Source organism: Geotrypetes seraphini, chromosome 11 (genome assembly GCF_902459505.1).
Source record: "Geotrypetes seraphini chromosome 11, aGeoSer1.1, whole genome shotgun sequence".
NCBI lineage: Eukaryota > Metazoa > Chordata > Amphibia > Gymnophiona > Dermophiidae > Geotrypetes > Geotrypetes seraphini.
Genome location: NC_047094.1, coordinates 115668272 through 115689452, shown reverse-complemented (window position 1 = coordinate 115689452; position 21181 = coordinate 115668272). Strand labels below are relative to the sequence as shown.

The window sequence follows — 21181 nt, the reverse complement described above, 5'->3', positions numbered from 1 at the left end:
CCGGTACTTAGGCGTGCGGTAGACGTCCCTACAACCTCGTCGCGCAAAATAGACGCAGGTTTCTGAAACGTCATTAAGACGTCTCCAATGGACCCGTGATAGACGTGGGTACGGTTTTTTTTTTTTTTTTTTAATTATACTTTATTTATACTCTTTATTATCACACATTCAGCATTGTAAGTATAGGATGATGAAAAAGATAACTAAAACACAGTATACCATTTTGTAAACTATATATTAGTTAATCTAGCAGAGAACACTTCTGTGTTGTATCTTTTTCCTCTAGGATATCAGAATTATATTTTTTTTCCTTGTATTAATGGTAAACTGTACGTTACGTTTCAAAGGAGAACTAGAAGATGAAACGTACCGAGTGGGTGTTGAACTTACATTATCAGTATGGAAGGTGGGAACCGGTAGATGTATGCTACACAGAAAGCTGTACAGAAATGTCATACTCACCTCCTATTAGACGTGGAAAGGATAGGACTTTGAACACCATATAAACTTTGTTTAAGTTCCACAAAGACTGGCAGGAAAGGCACCCTAAGTCATCCAATAAGCTTTCTCTCGATTTCCCAGAGACATTATTTCAGAGAGGATAGTTTAGAAGTGATATCTTGCTCGAAAGAACACTCTCCTGGTCTTAAAACATTGCAACAATCAGCTCATTCTTCACAACAAAGCTAAATCCCATAACTTACACTGGCCCAACTTAGAAACAGAATCAAAGCACAGATTAGACCTGAATGTGGCTTCCAGTTCACAGGAAGAGGAAGTAGCAAGCAGCACAATGCTGATCTCATTGTGACATCATCAAGGTGCACCTGGAAGGTAGATATGCCACAAGTAAAAGACAAGCTGGGAGTTGAACTCACAACCTACAGATGATCGATATAGTGCTTTTACTCACTGACCTACACCTGTGTCTCTGGTTCCCCTGTCATAGCATACCTTAGTGATGTGCTAAAGTATACTCTATTTAGCTATCATATCACAGTCAGTTGAGGCAAAAGACTGGTAGCTCAATGGTGTAAAGCACTGTTGTCACGGATGCAACACCCATATTCTTAAGTATGGTTCAATAAATGTAATACAGAGTCAAAATTATGCTGTTTATTTTATCAAACCCAAGCTCAACTTTGTAATGTATTGTGTATAGTCTCGCTAATGTGTTTATGATGAAAATGAGATGCGATAGGTGTATATTCTATATAATAAAACCCTAGCCATGCATGCACACATACCTGCGTGCTTCTGTGATCTCTGCTCTGTGATCAGTAGGGCTGTGGCCAGCAGGAGTGCAGATGCAGCAGCCAGGTGAATCCCCCCTCCCGCCCTCACTCACCACCAAAACCACCACCGCCAAAGCCTCCTCCTTCTGCCCAGCCGGGAGGAGGGCTCCGAGTTGCTGAAGACTGTCCCAGATCAGCTTACACGGTCCCTAAAAAATGAACCTTTTCATCTGAGGCGCGAGGCTGCGGTGACCTCCCTCCCCCGGCTCACTAAGGTTTTGTCTTAAGAAATTCAAATGCGTTGTTGAAAACGCAAATGACTATTCTCTGTCATCCTAGACACCCCTGCAACACCCCAACAACACACTCCTGCAGCATAAACCCCTCATGTTATAATCAAGTAAAAGACAAACTGGGAGTTGAACTCACAACCTATGGATGATTGGTACAGCGCGTTTTATTCACTGAGCTACTGAGCTACTTAACTCTAGCCCTAACCCTAACCATAAAGTAGCGTCTGATGTCATAGCTTGTATGTAAAGCCATTTCTGGAGACTCCCATTCCCAAATCCCCAATGTAGCTCAGTGCTTAAAAGCACTGTATGTATCTTCCAAAGGTCAGGGGTTCAAGTCCTGACTAAGGTTACCAAAGACATAATATTATTTTTTTTTCCACCCACCCAAACATGCATAGCTAAGCTAAACTTGTCATTGTGTTTGGGGGAGGTGAAGTTTCATTAGGTTTACATGGTAAGCTTCTAAGCGTTCTGCTATACTTTTTTGTATAACAGCGATATCGGCGTGGTTTAGGATGTAATCAACAGTGTAGATGTAGCGCAGAGCGGCTGCTGCAAGCACGCCCAAGCGGCACAAAAACGTCATCGCGTTTTTTTGCGTTGTGATGTCATAGAATCACCCGTTCTTCATACGCAGTTATTTCTCCTAAAATGGCTGCCAGGAGACAGCCAAATTTCTCTACTGAGGACTCCAGGCTGCTGGCCAGGCTCTTCTTGGTACATGAGCACCACTATTTTAGAGTGGCAGGCCATCGCAGGTCATACCTGCAGTTCAGGAACTCCTGGACCCGCCTGACCCGGCGGTATAACAGAAGAGCCTCATGTCCCAGGGAAGTAAGTATTCCAAGTCAGGCCCTCACAAATAATCATGTCAAATGTAATGATGATAGAAACCTGTCTCAATCAAATTGTCATGTTTTTGTGGGTAAATCTTGATTCCTTTTAAAAACTACAATTGTGCATAATAAATCTTTTACATTGAATACTGAAATTAAAGCACATCCCAAAGGAGCAGTAGTAGGATTTCAAATGACAAATTCAGCTCCTAGAAGGCATCTATTCCATTCACAACATGCACACAACTAATTTTTGGGTCACAAGCTTCGCATTTGTAATAGAAACATCTTGAAATCAACTTTGCCAAAGGAAAACAAATACCTTCACCTTTCCTGTATCAATCTGCTGGTCTAGGGAGATAGTGGCATGACGTTTAAAGTGACAGCGTCAGTACCCTGACGTCAGTGGTTTCAAGCCACGCTGCTCCTTCTGACCAAACTATTTTATTGCCCCTGCTGCATGACTGTAAGCTCACCAGGACATGCTGTAATGTGGGGCAGTGCTGATAGGCTACAGCCTCAGCACCCTGGGGTTGTGAGTTCAATCCCACACTCCTCCTTGTGATGCTGCCCTTGTCACCTCAAACCCCCCCCCCCCCCCCCACTGTCCCAGGTACAGTAGAGAGATAGCGATGCCTCCAGCAGAGAAAGGGGAAAATGCTGGAGTACGTGAATACATTCATGTAAAACATGTGGCAGAAGGGGGTGGAGGCAGGCAGCAAAGCGGATAGGGGCTCTTGGAGGGCAGTATACTCCATTTTTATGTGCTTATAGAGGTCAATACTTAAGTAAACATGTTATGCCACAGTGCTAGATGGCACTCATCATATCCCTCCCTCTCTGTTCTTTCTATTATCCAGGTTGAGGATCTCAGGAAAAGGAGGCGGCTGCTGAGGCGCCAGGAGCGGGCCTTCCTTGAGGGGGTGAGGGAAGAATTGCGCACTGAAGCTGGTGAGTAATGAGTCCAGCGTGTGTTTCTTTGTGATCAGCCTACCAGAATAAATAGATGAAAACGCTTGAGTAACTGTAAACCATTCTTAATCATAAAATCTGCAGTAAAGCTGCTATTGTGATATCATGTCACAATGGCGTTATGGTGTTCTACTTGCCTCACTTACTTACGCTACATTTTGATGTTTACAGTGGAGTAGGTGCTTTGCATCCTGTTATTAGCATTTGAAGAAAATAACGTAGTAAAGAATGTCATGTTCAAAAGTGTTGTGGACATATCTGACTGTATCCTATTTCTCTCTTGTCAAGCAGCAGCGCAGGCACCCCCTCAGGAGGCCCCGCAAATAATGGAGGGAGCCCCACCCTGGTCCTCAGCGGAGGAGATGGAGGAGGAGGAGGAGGAAGAGGCCTGGCAGCCCTCAGGACCACCCACACCGCCTGCCCCACCACTGCCCCCTGGACCCCCACTGCCTGCCCCACCACTACCTCCAGGACCACCACCACCATCCCCTGTTGGACCTTCCCCTTCCCCCACCCATAGCCCTTCCCCTCACTCTCCTGCCCTTCCTGTTCCCATCCCACCCCCTTTCCTTGCTGTTCCCCCCCAGGAGCAGCCTGACCAGCCTTAGGAGGGGGCGGGTAGGGAGATGGAGGCCTACTCTGCCATCTTGGAGGAGGTGCAGGTATTGAGAGGGTGTGTGGAGAGGATGGAACATGCTCTCTTGCGGCTGGTAGCCGAAAGAGGGCATGGTGCCAGCAGCCATACACCCTCTCAATGACTGCACCTCTTCCGCCCCCCTCGCCTGAGGTAGCTCAAGCTGCTCTTGGGGGGCACCCACCCTCTTTCCCTGTGTTATGTGTATGTAAATAGTTATTTAAAAAAAAAGTTTTAAGTTTTAAAAAGTTTATATTTTAATAAAAAATTTGGTTATAGTTTAAACTTTCCTGTGTGGTTTTAACCTTGTAGCATCAGCAGTTTAGTGGACAGAGTCCAAGGTAGATAGGGGTTCAGGAGGGACTGCTGAATGGGCCCTTTTCAATATAACAACAAGGTGACATATAGAAAGTTTGACAATCTTTATTGGGGTCTGTCATTCATTCTATTACCTGCTAGCCACTTTGATGTCAAATCATTGCAGAATCTAGGAAAAAAGTAAGTGAATGCAAGGGTATATGCAACTGTAGGTAGATGACGACATCTCAGCTATGATGTGCAAAGTAAGCCAGTCCCCGTTCCAAAGTAAATGGCTACATAAGGAAGAGAATATAAGTCACTGTGGTAGATTTGTTGTTAAGGAATAGGGTTACTGCTACTAAGAGTTGGCTCCACACCAGGAGAATCCAAATGAGACATGTGGGTTTTTCTTCCTTTCACGGAAGGTGATGGAAGTAAAGGCCAGATACCTCAATCTATCCTCCTGGTTCTTGAGCTGCACTATTTTGGTTAAAGCAGGTGTGGAAACCACAAAGATGCTCACAGCTGCACTGCTCTCAGTAATACAAAACTCCATCTGACAATACTGCAGTTGCCTGTCTAAGACACCTGAAAACAGAAAAGAGGAGAAGCTGGTTTACACAAGGTTCACAAACAGGGGGTTCAACCCCCAAGGTCCATATCTGTCCTCCCTTCCCTGAAGCAATGTGTTAACCTCATTTATGTTGAGCTGCTTAGATGTCACCTTGGTAGAGTTGTTAAAGCAATAGCCTTAACTCGCTGATGGTGTGGGTTAATATCACCTGTAATCCTCCACTGCTACTGTTTAGAACTCATGTGAGGGAATAGACTAACTGAAAACAAAAAGTTTGTGTGCATATAACAGCAGGAATGCGTGCCATGGTGTTCTATGAGGCCAACATTATCAATTTACTATTGTTCCTGAAAGTCATCAAGGATACCTGAGTGAAGAGAACAATAGAAGTGTGAAACATTTATTTCACTCATCAGAAGAGTGACTCAAGTGAAGAATAGTAGAGTAAGCAAATAAAGGTTACCATATATCATTCTCACCTACAACTGTTTGGCTAGGTGCAAGCTGGTGTGCTGAGCTGCTCGTCTGGCCTCTCTCTGGCAAACACATAGGTGATGAGCAGAGTTAACCTGAAATGAAGAATAGAGAGAAACTGTTAACAAAGACCTATGTCTCCAAAATTAAACACTGAAGTTGTAGCAGAACACACACCTAGAAGTAACAGAGCTGCTAACATACCTTTAGACTCCTTATTAAAAATGGCAGCCATTAGGCACTCATTAGGAGTTTTCCACCTGAACCATGTACACTGATTGGATGTCCACTGAATGGCAGTGTTTCCCCCCCCCCCAACACACCCGACCTATTTTTATCAATGAGTTAGTACACAGAACCATTCCTCACCTGATTTTAACTTGCCTGTAATTTGATTCTACAAAGAATTAACTTTAGCTCTATGAGTAAACCCTCTCAGATGTGTAAACACATCCATTTTACTTACATATCCATTTTTCTACCAGCAAAATTTCTACCAGCATGGTCTTTATCAGTCTTCTCAGTCATTTTTGTCAGCCCTGTGGAATGGAGAGTAGGAGATATCAGAAATAAAATAACTATTATAAACAATAGCACACAATGAAAGCCCATAAAGAGAAGTCAGTTTTTCTGGTTGGTTTCTTTAGTTCTATCATAAGGACACCTAAGTAGCTTACAAAATATCATTCTCACCTGGACTTACTATCTGAGCTGCTTCTAGAAAAGATAAAAGAACATATTAGAATGACATGTAGCTTGTTAATGGCTCTGTGGAATAGAGAGAAATGGGAGGCAGAGATAGGAAAAAAATGTAAAAGACTAAGACAGAGTAAAGTCTCAAACATTTGCATAAGCAATAGGACAGAATAGAAAGGAAACACTACTCACCTGGACCTTCTTATACCCATGCACGCCTATGTAGCGTCTGACGTCAGTAGGGCGGGAAAACTTTCCCAATGCCTATTGGGCGCCGTTCGGGCGTGGTTGCTTGTCCCGCTTCCTAACCACGCCCATCACACCTCATTGGCTGTCCTATGGGGGTGTGTTTGAACGTGTTCTACAAGTAGCCTGAAAAGATGTCTTGACCTTACAACATGGCTCCAAAACGGAAATCGAATTTCTTGCATGGAGAGTTGCAGATATGGAAAATGGAGGTGGGGCAGACCATGACATTATGAAAGCAGGGAGAGTGGTGGGTGTGGGCATCTGTGTGTAACCTGGCCTGGCCCCTTCTTTTCCCTAACAATTGATTCCCCTCCACACTTAACACAAACCTAAGTCCTCAACAATCCTTCACACCAACACCCAGAAAAATCCATAAACTAAAGAAATACAGATAATGGGGGTGGGGAGGAGTGTCAAAGGCAGAAGGGAGTATAAAGGAGAACAGCCAAGTCATAGCACAAAGTTTCATCATTGAGGAAACGGAACACCACAAACACCAACTCACATGAGGGGGTCCTACATAGGAAAAATGGCTGTGCCAAAGCTCTCTATATACTATGCACGCCTAATTAGCGGCTGACGTCATAGGAACCGTTAGGATTCAAATTTAATTGGATGTGCATTGGATGTCGTTTTGCCACATACAGCTGTAGTGACGTTGTAGTCATTTCCTTCACATCTCTAAGCTTTGATACGAAGCTCTATGTTCTAAACAAAGTTACCTCTATAGCTCTATGCCTTAAGGCATTGCTTTTCATCTTCCATACATCAGGGGGTTCAAGTCTTGAGTAAGGTTAGCAAATAGTTTATATTCATTTCTCAGCCAGGACACCTGGTAACTCTTTACCATGGCTCGGACATCCTAAGCAGTGATGAGAGCACATTAACCAGGCGATCCACAAATGTCATCTTGCTGTCAGAGGAAAGGTTTCCTCTCATCACTGCTTAGGATGTCCGAGCCATGGTAAGTTGAAAATAGGTTTGCCTGGAAAGGGAAATGTGCACCTTACAAATGGCAAAGTCCACCATGTAGACCCTATTATAAGAGCTAATAGGAAAAAACTAGGACCTTATTAAAATGAGCAAAGGTGGGAGTCGAACCGGGGAGTTTCAGAGGTCAGAGCTCGGAACAGGAGCATTACCGTGTTGACCTAGAAATGCTTTCTTGTGCTTATAGCAGTTTGGATTTGCTTATACCGCTTCTTATAGGCAGTTAATTCTGCTAGGAGAAAAAACACTGCAGTTGTATATTATTGTTTCTTCACCATTTCAGAAATGTATACTTTACCATGATAAAAACTAACAAAGTATGCCATGTTTAAAAGGAGAAATATAAGATGAGTTGAACTCAAATTCTTAGCATGGAAGGGGGAAACGTTTCTTTTTCTGCTACACAGCAAAGTTGTACAGTAATGTTATATTCAACTCCTATAAGAAGTGGAAAGCATCATCAAAGTGCACCTGGAAGGTAGATATGCCACAAGTAAAATACAGGCTGGGATTTGAACCCTCAAAGCCCGGAGGATTGGTAGAGTGCCTTTCCTCACTGACCTACAGCAACTTTTGCTCCAATGTCTCTGGCTCCCTTGTCATATCATATCTTAGTGAAGTGCTAAGGGAAAAGGAGTTTAGCTATAATGTCATAGTAGGCTGAGACAAAAGAGTGGTAGCTCAATGGTTAAAAGCGCTGCTTTCACTCAAGAAAGTGTGAGACAGGCACATGGGACCTCTTATGGAGAGGAGGAGGTAGTAGATGTTGTGAATGGGCCCAGTGGAGTACCTAGGGTATGTGGCACCCGGGGCCCATCATTTTTTGACACCCCCTCCCCCATCTATATGAAAAATATGATTTTTAGTAACAATCCACATATCAACAAGAGTGTACCTAGGAAAAGGCAGCATTTAAACACTGCAGTGAGCACTAGAACACCAACACATACATTGTAAAACTAAACAAGCCAGATCCCGCATAGTCAATTGATCCTGTAGTCAATGCCAACTGAAAACTATGTTCTTTTCATACACACAGAACAGAGATACACCCTCGCCCAAAATGGAATAATCACAAACTAAAAATAGAAATATGTAGACAAAAGTTAAACTGAACCGCCAAGAAACCAGACCCTGGATACAATGCAACACCACAAAAACAGTAACACATGTCCTCTAATACAGTGCAAAATATAAAGACAGTAGATGTAAATTTGAAAAAACTGATACATAACAATCACCACTTTACAAATTAACAAATAAAAATAAAACAAATAATGAGAAATAAAAAAATACCATTTTATTACACTAACCCCGTAAGCTCGGTCCCCATCCCCCCAAACCACCTGATTCCATCCACACAAGCCTTGAATTGTTTATATTAAAGTATAAAAAGAAACAATATTCTGTACAATTGTCAATTTATAAATCAGCGTCTTCTCCCCACTCTCTCTTCCCCATTTCCCTTCAGCGTCCTCAGCCCACTGTCTCTCCACTTTCCTTCAGCGCATGCACATAAAAACAAGTAAGTAATTTATATCATTTTCATTCTATTCATTCATAGAAATTAAAGTCTAAATAATGCCAGTCACATAACAAAACATGATTTTACAAAAATAATTCCCTGCACAGTCAATCCTGCAAGGATTACTAGATGTCTTTCAGCAGCTCCCCTCCCTCCCTCCCTCCCTCCCCCTTACCTTTGTGGCCAAGTCAAAATGATCTACCAACAATAAAATGTTAAAAACACAAAGCACGCTGTACGCAGAGAAAATGTTAATTATCATTTATATTCTGCGGGTTTTCAAGGCAGATGACTTTATGCAATATCACCTCAGTAACAACTATACAAAAATAGACAAATATTCCCACTCCCTTTTTACTAAAATGCGATAGCGGTTTTTAGCACAGGGAGCTGCGCTGAATGCCCCACGCTGCTCTCAACGCTCATAGGCTCCCTGCGCTAAAAAACTCTATTGTGGTTTAGTAAAAGGGGGCCATAGTGCAAAATATAGACACCATATATAAATTCTCAAAGCAGACACATTTTGATCACTAAACTGAAAATAAAATCATTTTTCCTACCTTTGGTAATTTCATCAGTCTCTGGTTGCACTTTATTCTTCTGACTATGCATCCAATATTTCTTCCCTTCTTTCAGCCTCCTGTATGCTTCCTCTCCTCCAGACCTCATTCCCTCCCCAAACTTTTTCTTTGTTTCACCCTGCCCCTTCTTTCTTTTTCTCTCTCTCCATACCCCCTTTCTTTGTTTTCTCTGTTTTTCTCTCTCTTTGCCCCATTTCTTTCTTTGTTTCACCCTGCCCCCTTTCTTTCTTTCTGGCTCCCTGTCCCCCCCTTTCTTTCTTTCTCCCTGCCCTCCCCTATGCCACCACCATTGGGAAAATGCTGCCACTGCCACTGGGAAATAGGCTGCCACTGCCACCATCGGGAACAGGCCGGCGCCGAGTTCGCCCTGCTTCTCTTCCCCGTGGGGTTGACCAACTCTCGCCACCTGACGTCAATTCTAATGTTGGAGAGGACGTTCTAGGCCAGCCAGGCAGCGATTGGCTGGCCCAGAACATCCTCTCCGATGTCAGAATTGACGTGGGTGGCGAGAGTTGGTCGGCCCTACAGGGAAAAGCAGGGAGAACACGGCGCCAGCCTGTTCCCGATGGCAGCAGTGGCACTCAAGTGGCTAAGGGGGCCGCAGTTTGCCGACCTAGGGAGAACACTGGAGGGTGGCCAGCTTTCACCCCCTTGGGACGTAAACCCGGGGCGGACCGCCCCTCCCCCTCCCCACCCTGGTATGCCACTATCTGTACCTCACTCCCTCCCTATGACCAAAAATTCTCCTTTCTTCTATTCCCCGTGTACACAACCATCTCTTTCCCTCCCTCCCTCTCTCCCAAGTCCTTGCCTTCTGTGTCCAAAAACACATTCCCTCCCCCACCTCAGCATCTCTTTCCCTCCCTTCCTCTCTCCCAAGTCCATGCCTTCTGTGTCCAAAAACCCATTCCCTCCCCCACCTCAGCATCTCTTTCCCTCCCAAGTCCATGCCTTCTGTGTCCAAAAACCCATTCCAACCCCCATCTCAGCATCTCTTTCCCTCCCTTCCTCTCTCCCAAGTTCATGCCTTGTGTCCAAAATGCACTCCCTCCCCCCTTTTGTGTTCCGCGTTTGCCTCCCAGCCCATCTTTGCAACTTTCTCAGCAAAACAGAGCTCGAGCCGCGAGGCTTGTCTTCTGTTTCCTGCCTGCCCTGCCACGCACAAATAGCCGACCGGAAGTATTCTCCGATGTCAGCACTGATGTCGGAGGGCAGACTTTGCTTAAGTCCTCCCTCCGACGTCAGCACTGACATCGGGGAAGACTTCCGATCGGCTATATGTGAGCGGCAGGGCAGGTAGGAACAGAAGACGAGCCTCGCAGCTTGAGATGTATTTAACTCCGCAGGTCCCCCGTCCAGCTCTCTCCTGTGCACCCCCTTGGGACGTGCACCTGGGGCGGATCTCCCCCCACCCCCTAGGGACACCACTGGATGGGCCATTTGGCCTTTATCTGCCGTCATTTTTTTATGTTTCGATCATATTTCTATGTTAATTTCTTCACACCTCTAACCTGTACCATACCCTGGATTTTTGCAGCCCAAATACATGATCTTGTATTTCTTAGCATTAAATATTAGCTTCTAAATTCCAGACCATTCTTCAAGCTTTGCTAGATCCTTCCTCAGATTATCCACACCATCAGGGGTGTCTACTCTATTGCCGATTTTGATATCATCCACAAAGATGCAAATATTATCAGACAGCCTTTAAGCAATAAGGCTTACAAAAATGTTCAAAATAGGATCAAGAGCCAAACCTTATGGCACACCACTGGTAACATCCCTTTCCTCAAAGTGCTCTTCATTGACCACTATCCTTTGTCACCTTCCATTCTACCTGCTCCTGACCCAGGCCATCACTTTGGAACCCATTCTGAGGGCACTGAGAGGAAGATTTTCAAATGTTTGTAGTAAAATCTGACAGGCAGCTGTTGTGGATATTCCTGTAGCAATTTCAAAAAGGTGAATCATTCTTTAAAAAACTATGCATGCAAATGAGGTTCACTAAAGTGCATGTGCCAATTGCTGGCAATAGCGATTGGCACATGCGCAGAATAAATGCACCAAAAAACTACTCAAATCGAAGATCGGCAGGCGGGATGAATGCCTACTCCCTCTGCCAACGCCATGCAACACCCACCCCCCCGACATCCCTTCATCGGAAGCAGAAGAGATGCCCACTTTCTCTCCCCCCTTCCAGCCCCCCCCCCCGACAGCAGGAGAATAAATGCACAACCCCCCCCCCCCCCAAATCAAAGATCGGAAAGAGGGATACATGCCTACTCCTTCCCACAGCCAATGTCAAGCAACCCCCTGGCAGCAGGAGAGAGATTCCCATTCCCTCCCCCACTGCCATCATGCCTCCGATAACCCCCTGTGCCCCCTTTGGTTACGAAGTCAGGCTGGAGGGATGCCTACCCCCTCTGCTCAGCAGGCCCACTTCTTCAAAATGATGGGCCTCCCCCTCCCTGGTGCATACTGGGATGCACCCGGGAGGGGTCTAGGGCTCTGATTGGCCAAAGTTGCTTAAGGTCCCTCCTATGGGAGGAGCCTTAGGCATCTGGGCAATCAGAGCCATAGGCCCCTCCCCAGTGCATCCAGGGAGGGGCCTAAGGTTCTGGCCCAGGTTGATAAGGCCTCTCACCACTATGCAACAACCCCTGACACCCCCCCCCCGGCAATGGGAGAGATGCCCACTCTCTCCTGTCGCCATGCAACAACTCCTGCCAGCCCTCTGATACCCCCTGGCAATGGAAGGGAAGCCTACTCCCTCCTGCTGCTACCATCATGCCCCCATGCCTTGAATGACCCCCCCTTATCTTGTTTATGAAGTTCGGTCAGAGGGATGCATGCCTCCTCCGGCCAGCAAGCCCACCTCTTCAACATGGTGGGCCTTCCCCTCCCCCAGTGTATCCCAGAATGCACCAGGGAGGGGCCTAAGGCTTCGATTGGCCCAGGTTGCTTATGGCTCCTCCTATGGGATGGGTCTTAGGCCCCTCCCTATCATATCTATGGAGGGGCCTAAGGCTCATTGGCCCAGGAGCCTTAGCAACCTGGACCAATCAGAGTCTTAGGCCCCCACTGGATGCACTGGGGAGGGGCTTAAGGCTCTGATTGGCCCAGGTTGCTTAAGGCCCCTCCCATAGAAGGGGCCTTAAGTAACCTTGACCAATCAGAGTCCTAGGCTTCTCCCTGGCGCATCCCAGGATGCACCAGGGAGGTGAAGGCCCACCATTTTGAAAAGGTGGGCCTACTAGCCGGAAGGGGTAGGCATTCCTCTGGCCAGACTTCGTAAACAAAGTAAGGGGGGGTCAAGGTGTCAAAGGAGGCATGGAGGGGGGAGGGAGTAAGCATCCCTTCTGCTGCCAGAGGGGGTGTTGGGGGGGATTGCTTGAGGAGGGAGGGAGTGGTCATCTCCCACTGCCGGGGGGAGGGGTTTTTTTTTTTATGGCAGCAAAACTTTTTGGTAGGTCTAAGCTTTTAAGCCTTACTTTCCTGTCAATGCCTAAGCCAATCAGCACTCAGGCACTGATCAGAAAGTAAGGGTACAACAGCTCAGACCTGCCAGAAAATTTTGCTCATAAATGTAGGACAACAAGGTTAGGGAATCACCCGGCGATAATAGAGAATTGCCCGGAGTGCTCCTTTAAATATTAATGACTTCGTTGTAATACATTTGCATGGCAGAGACTGCTAGGAAGCTCGGAAAAGACCATGATAAGCTGTTTTGATAATCTACCGTTGAAATATATGAATGCTAAACCATCTGGAACTGGTTTAGCGATCACGTTTAAGTTTTCAGAATCTTCCCTTCAGTTTATTTATTAGAAGCCTGTGTGGAACACTGTCGAAGGCTTTACTAAAATCTAAATACACCACATCTAGCACTCTCCCTCTATCTAACACTCTGATTACCGAATCAAAGAAATTGATCAGATTTCTCTGACAAGACCTGCCTCTAATGAATCCATGTTTTAAAAGTATATCCATTAACTAAACTTACCATAGAAGTCAGACTTACTTACTGGCCTGCAGTTCCTTACCTCTTTTGTGGAGAAGGCCTACATCTACCCTTCTGTAGTCCTCTGGTACCACTTTAGCAGATCCAACAGAACTTCTCTAAGTTTTTCAGTATGATTAAACTCTGGATGTGATGACAGTAGTTAGCTTACAAGGGCTTAAAAAAGGTTTGAATAATTTCCTAATGGAAAAGTTCATAAGCCATTACTAAGATGGACTTGAAAAAATCTGCTATTTATTTCTAAGATAAGTAGCATAAAATCTGTTTTACTCTTTTGGGATCTTGCCAGGTACTTGTGACCTGGATTGTCCACAGTTGGAAGCAGGATACTGGGCTTGATGAACCTTTGGTCTGTCCCAGTATGGCAACTCTTATGTAATCCTGGCTTCTCTGGTTTTCAGCTATAAGTTCATGCCTACCTCTCCTTCAACGTCTGCAAGGCTAGAGATGTGGAAGGAAAATATTTAATTATCTCCCCCCCCCCCAAAAAAAGAGGAGTTTTAGGTTCTTACTAATGTGTGGGGAGGGAGCATTTCTCTATCTGATTTTGTAGCAGACAAGATTGGAAGCATGGGGAGAATTTGATTCTCTATTTAAAATTGCCACCGATAGGAAGATTGCCCATGTACTTGGCCAGGATCCAGCACTAACAGGTGGTGCTAGAAGCACAGATATAATAACCCTTAGAACTCCTTGTTTTCAATGTAAAGGATACCCCAGCTACCCACGTGTGCTCTGCAGAGCAACACAGCTCACTTACACCAATTATAGTACAGGGAAACACACAAACAGGGTACTTTTACTGACTTGTAACCACTAAGAGCAGGTAATCTGTCTACTTCTCTCTGCCTACACCAAGAAGTTTGTATGTGTCTCTATACTCTGTGCAGTCACTCTGCTTCTCTTTAAGTTCATGTAGTTTTCTGTCTTTAAAGTGGCTGCTAGCCTGTGCAATAACTGCTTCTCTCTGCTCTTACACTCAAATCTATGTAGTTTCCTATCTCTGCTATTGCTCCCATGCTCCCAGCCTGTGCAGTCACTCTCGCTTCTTTCTGCTGTCCCACTTAGTCCATGTAGTCTCTTCTCTGCTATTGCTTCCACCCTGTGCAGTCACTATCTGCTTCTCTGTGCTCTTACACTCAGCTCATGTAGTTTTCTGCCTGTTATTGCTCCCAGCTTGTCCAGTCACTGTTTGCTATGCAGTTTTCTGTCTCTACTTTTGCTTCCATCTTTTGCACACACTGCTACTGTCTGCTCTCTCAATCCATGTAGTTTTCTGTCATTGCTTTTGCTCCCAGCTTGTGCAGTCACTGTCTGCTTTCACACTCGGCCCATATAGTTTTCTGCTATTGCTCTCCAGCTCCCAGGCAGTGCGGTCTCTCTGCTCTCACACCCAGCCCATGTAGTTTTTTGCTGTTGCTCCCAGCCTGTGCGGTCACTGTCTGTTTCTTTTTGCTCTTACTCACCTCATTTCTGTCTCTATTAAGTTGCTTTGCTTGATTTTGTTACTAGACTTTCTCCCATCTCTGAATTTCACATTTTTCTAATGTAATCTCCTTAATCCTATGTGGCATTTTCATGAACAGTCTTTCATGTTTCATATATAAATCCCTGTATCTCATTCCCCTGTATATCTCATCATCTCTTCCTCTTATTCAAACTATTCTTTCATTCTTTATCTATTCCTTTCTTTTTTATTTCTAGTAAAGTCTTTTCTTTTACTATCTCTCTTCCCTGATTCAATTAGTTTAGTTTTTCAGTAATTTGATATACTACTGCCTTTTGATCAAAGCGAAGTGGTTTACTATAGCATATGCAACCAATCTATTTTTTTTCCATGTATGTCTGATGTCTCTTTCCTCTCCTATCATTTTCCCTAATAGTGTCTTATTTCTCTTCCCTAGATACGTTCTGTCTTGTCTTCATTAAAATTAGTGTATGAAAGGACTTGGGGTGCATCAAAGTTGTTTTACTGAATATTTCAGAAGACACAGCCTAAACAGAGCAACACAGTGAGGAGGTGCAAAGTTACAGTATTTTGGAGGCTGCATAGTGTGAAGCTAGCCCATTAAATTGTAATATTTCTTTCTATTACTAGAGATGTCAGGAAAAGTATCTGATGCAGGAGCTGAAGGACCTACCTGCTCAATGGCCACAACAAATCAAGGACAGAAAAAGGAAACATCAGGTAGGAGACAGTGGGGAGAAACATGCAAGAATCAGGAGTTACAGAGGCACTAAGGGACAAAGGGGAGGGAAGAGAGGAATGTGTGTGTGTATGTGTGTGCATATATATGTTTATATAAAACACAGTTCTACAGGTTTGTGCAAAAGTGTATATATACGATCGAGTCCTCATATTATGACCACCGCCTACCTCTGATGTCAGGGATGCACAGCCAATGAACAAGTACATGTGTCGCAAGCAGACTTCATGGGTATATAAAGGTGGGATATCAGTAAGTTGCCAATAAAGCAACCATGGCTGTCAAGTGGAAAGAAGCATGAATTATCAGACATTGAAAAAGGCATGATCATTGGCTACCAGGCCAAGGATGGAAGCATTTCATAAAAAGTGGAGTTTGTGAATTGTTCACGGGCAGCTGTGGTTAAAGTGTACCATAAGTGGATGAATGGAACTTTTTCGATGACCTGATGTAACTGTGAACAGCACAAGCCAACGATGTGAGAGGCAAACGTTGACGGTTCAGGGGCCCATCAATGAGAGACCTCGCACTCGATATACTGTTCTTGAATAATATGTATTTTATTAATAAATCAGTAACAGCTTACAAGAATAAATCTATCAGCATATAGAGTAACAGAGCATACGATCATCAGGCCTGAGATCTCATGTCTGTCCTCCGTACATGATCCAAATGGCTATCTTTATACAACTCTAGGTGACCAGAACCACGTTGGTCTAAGTCATATGATTACCATATTTTCACGCATATAACGCGCATACGTGTATAACACACATACGCGTATAGCGCGCGGGAACACGGTATGTATGTAAATAAATTGCCATATAGCGCGCACACACGTATACTGCGCATGCTGCTCATTCAAGTAAAACCTCCTCCTGCCTTGCCGCCCCGACTCTCCTCTCGCCGCCCTGCCCTCTGCCCCGAATCGCCGCCCTGCTCCTGTCTTGCTGCCCCGACTCTCCTCTCGCTGCTTTGCCCTCTGCCCCGAATCACCGCCCTGCTCCTGTCTTGCTGCCTCGACTCTCCTCTCGCCGCCCTGCCCTTGAAGTAAAAAAAAGAAAAAGCAGTTCGCAGCTCTGTAAGCATGCGCAGACCATCTACAGACAAAGAAGATTGTCTGAGTATGCTTGCGCTCAGTTGTCTGCGCCGGGTTGTCAGCGCGCCTTTGTCGTGGTGCGCTATTGATCTGTCACCGTGGCGGGCCTTTGTCGCGGCACGCTTTTGATCACCGTGGCCGTGTTCCCCCTCATCCCGTTCTGTTGTCTATCTGGCCTTGTAATTGGCCCAGTAACCCATTGAATAGTATTTTGCATATACAACAGCATCCCAGCCATTGAGTAAGCCTATAAAAGATCATTAGTGCTGCATGTAGAGCCCACATTTTAATTTTGATCTCTTCAGATTGGTATTCTGCATTTATCTAGTAGAGTTTATCGATTAAATTTATATTTACCTGTAAAGTTTTTTCTAAAACGCCATAATGCCAGGAAATGAGACAAAAGTCTTTAAGCGGACTTTAAGCTTAAAGTCTTTGCGAAAGCTGAGGAAATAGGTAACCGGGCTGCAGCGAGAGAGTTCGATGTTGGAGAAATATCGGTGCGTGAATGGAGAAAAGATAAGAAGGAACTGGAGAAATGCAATCCGCGAAAACAGGCACGTCGTGGGGCCAAAACAAAATGGCCTCAGCTGGAGGATGACTTGAAGCAGTGGATTCTGCGCAGAAGGGAGCAAAATCAATCAGTCTCTACCGCTGCAATTCAGATGAATAATAATAATAATAATAATAACTTTATTCTTATATACCGCCAACAATCTTGCGACTTCTAGGCGGTTTACAATAAAGAGAAGTGGTTTACAATAAAGAGAAACTGTAAATACAATAAAGAGAAACTGTACATACAGCGAATTAACGGGTATAGCATTGTACATCTGGTAATTCCAACATTAATAATATTAACAACAGTTTGTGTGCTGCAAGACCAGGAAGTGCCATGCTGCTAACACAAAATTTAGAAATATTCCATGAATTGAATGGTGTGTTCATGGTTAGTGATTAGGGTTGGGGTTTACAATTTACAGGGTCGGGTATGTGGTGGTATTATGAGGGGGGGCTGATGTTCTGGTTCGCTACCTAGGTATTTCAAGAACAGGTAGGTTTTTAGGTGTTTCCTGAATTCACCATAGTTGTTTGTGTGTGCAATTAGTTCTTCTAAGTCTTTACCCCATGTGGCTGCCTGGTACGATAGCACGATGTACAATGCTGCTAAAAGCTTTCCAGGATAAAGATCATAAAGGCAAAACTACTTGCCAATGGAAGAGGAATACCCGACTTCAAAGGAACGGACTATTGGTTCGAATGAGAACAACTGTTGGCCAGCGATTTCCGTGACTTTGTCGCCAAAGAAATATCTGAACTTGTCATCACTGCAAAGGACGTCATCAACATGGATGAAATTCCAATGGCATTCGATATTCCAGCGACAAGAACTGTAGCCCCCACAGGTACTAAATCTGTTGCCTTCACCACAACTGGGCATGAAAGAACGTGTTTTACAGTAGTTCTTGGTTGCTCAGCTAGCGGGGTTAAGTTAAAGCCCATGGTCATTTTCAAAAGGGTCACTATGCCCCGTGAAAAACTGCCCACCAGTGTGGTTGTGCACTGCAACAAGAAGGGATGGATGGACTGCGACGTAATGAGATTGTGGGTAGATAAATGCTTTAGGGCAAGACAGGGTGGATTTTTTTCAAAAAAAATCCTTGTTAATTTTTGATGCCATGGCTGCCACAAAGAAAAAAATGTTCAGGCCTACATTAATTCTACTGGTGCTCACATCGCTGTGATACCTGGAGGCCTGACGTGTAAGCTGCAGCCACTTGACATCGCAGTGAATCATCCATCCAAGACTTTTGTTCGAAGGGAGTGGGAGGAGTGGATGCAGAGCGGCACGCACGAGTACACACCCACGGGGCGGCTGAAGCAGGCGACTTTCACAGAAGTCTGCAAGTGGGTGGCTTCAGCATGGGATAAAATAACACCAGATACTATTCGAAACGGATTTAGAAAAGCGGGCATTGTTTATGAAATCAATGACACTAATCATGCAGCGGAAGGAGGCAACAACACGGATATCAGCGATGATGATGACGACGATGACAATATCGCTTCGGAAATAAACAAGGATATTCTGCAGGCCGTGCTCACTTTATTTAATGATGATGATGACAATTCGGATTTTGATGGATTCAACGATCCAGATGACTGTGATGATGATGATGACTGAATAAATCAGTAAACTTTGTTTATTTACAACTTTACCATAATTACGGTAACTATTTAGATTATTTTGTCCTCGATACTTCGTTTGATCTAGATTACCGGTAAATGTTATAGTTTATAAGAATGAACATATGATTTCTGTTCTTGTTGCTGAATTCATACTCACTAACTCTAGATTAAAAGTTATACGGTAGTTTATAACAGTGTTTTTCAACCTTTTTTGGGCAAAGGCACACTTGTTTCATGAAAAAAATCACGAGGCACACCACCATTAGAAAATGTTAAATTTAACTCTGTGCCTATATTGACTATATATAAAGTAATTCTCTTGAATAGGAATCAAATAAACACAAAGAAAGTATTTTATAATTACTTTATTATGAAATATTAAGTAAACAGAATAGTGAAAAATTATAAAATACTTTATTCAGTGCGAAACCTGGGCCTGTTTGGCTGAACACAAAGCTGATATTCTGGCTGGAATGGAAGAAAGACACACACGTAGCTCTTCGTCAACAGCTCTCAGTCTCTCTCTGTATTTGGTTTTTATAGCATACAAAAATAGACAAATATACCCTCCATCCTTTTTATTAAACCACAATAGCAGTTTTTAGCGCAGGGAGCTGCGCTGAATGCCCAGCGCTGCTCTTGACGCTCATAGGCTCTCTGCGCTAAAAACCACTATTGCGGTTTAGTAAAAGGTGACCATATTGTAAAATATAGACAGCAGATATAAATTCAGAACTGTGCATAGTAAGTGAAGGGAAGTTTTCATCTCTGGGAATTTACCCAGTTAACTATTAAGTTATTTGGGCAAATTCCTTTGAAAACCGTGGTAATACTGCCTCCACTTTGCTAAATTTAAAATAAAATCATTTTTCCTACCTTGTCTGGTGATTTCTGGTTGCACTTTCTTCTTCTGACTGTGCATCCAATCTTTCTTCCCTTCTATCAGCCTGTATGCTTTCTCTCCTCCACACCTCATTCCCTCCCCCAACTTTTTCTTCCTCTCTCCCTGACCTTTCTTTCTTTTTTTCTGTTTCTCTTCTTTCCTTCTGTTTCCCTGCCTGCCCCCTTTCTTTCTTTCTCCCTGCCGTTCCCCAAGCCACTGCCACTGCCGCTGCCATCGGGGAACAGGACCCACCAATGGATAACAGGCCCCAAAGCCGACGCCGACGCATGCTCTCCCTGACGTCAATTCTGCAATCGGAGAGAAAGTTCCACCCAGCCAGGCAGTGATTGGCTGGCCCGAACTTCCTCTCCGACTGCAGAATTGACGTCGGGGAGAAGAAGACTTTATCGGCTCGATAGATTAGATCGCCAAGACAAAGTGAGTCCTGGGTGATCGACTCACTTTGCCTTGGCGAGCTACTGGCGCCCCTGCCTCGGGCCCCCTGTCAGCTCCGGGCCCCTGAATGCAGGACTGGTAGTACTGCCCTGATGGCGGCCCTGCGGCACACCAGGCAACATCTCGCGGCACACTAGTGTGCCGCGGAACAGCGGTTGAAAAACACTGGTTTATAAAAATGAACAGTTTTTTTCTTTTGACGTTTTTGGTTGGAGGGTGTGTGAATGGTGCATGAGTTCTCCTATGTCTGGTTGAGGTGGTTGAGATGGATTGAATTATTTAGCTGAAGAAATTACGGTAGTTAACCGCCCCCATTCCACACACATTACGGTAATTCTCTTCCATTTTTGTTCCCATTATAAAAAACACTGATAAGTTCCCAGAAAAAAAATACATTAAAATAAGAAGTGAAAACAAAGGCCCCTACAGATGAGAACATAAGAATAGCCTAACTGGGTCAGACCAATGGTCCATCATGCCCAGTAGCCCATTCTCATGGTAGCTACCATAATCCAGGTCACTAGTACCTGGTCAAAACCCAAAGAGTAGCAACATTCCATGCTACTGATCCAGGGCAAGCAGATACTGGTACTTCCCCCATGTCTTAACAGACTATGGACTTTTCCTCCAGGAATTTGTCCAAACCTCTTAAAACCAGCAACGCTATCTGCTTTTACCATAACTTCTGGCCACTTCATTTTTAAGTTTAGATCTTTCCTTCCAAACAGAGACCTTGCTAGATGTCAAATACAGCACAAGGTAACTTCACATGGACTTAGTTGTGCAGGAAATGTGAATCTCCTCATACACACACCATTTAGTGCAAAAATGTGCAAAGGTCTGTTTTTTTATTTCGATCATTACATAGCCTAATGCCAAACAAGCGTCCTGTTACAAACATATTCTGAAGGTCAATGCTAAGGTTAACAAAGTTTCCTTCCTTGGAACACAAGGAGATACTGA

General features: G+C 44.4%; 1 protein-coding gene across 5 annotated transcripts in view; it reads left to right on the top strand.

Moving 5' to 3' along the window:
* MYLK2 (myosin light chain kinase 2) overlaps window positions 1–21181 on the top strand; it is a 275761-nt gene that overhangs the window by 27652 nt on the left and 226928 nt on the right. For 2 of the 5 annotated variants that reach the window (XM_033963947.1, XM_033963942.1), the window contains exons 1-2: window positions 14151–14209; window positions 15482–15571. In XM_033963947.1, the coding sequence (XP_033819838.1) occupies window positions 15484–15571 (88 nt within the window). In that variant the 5' untranslated portion in view covers window positions 14151–14209; window positions 15482–15483. The other 3 variants (XM_033963943.1, XM_033963946.1, XM_033963945.1) reach the window with 3 other exon arrangements.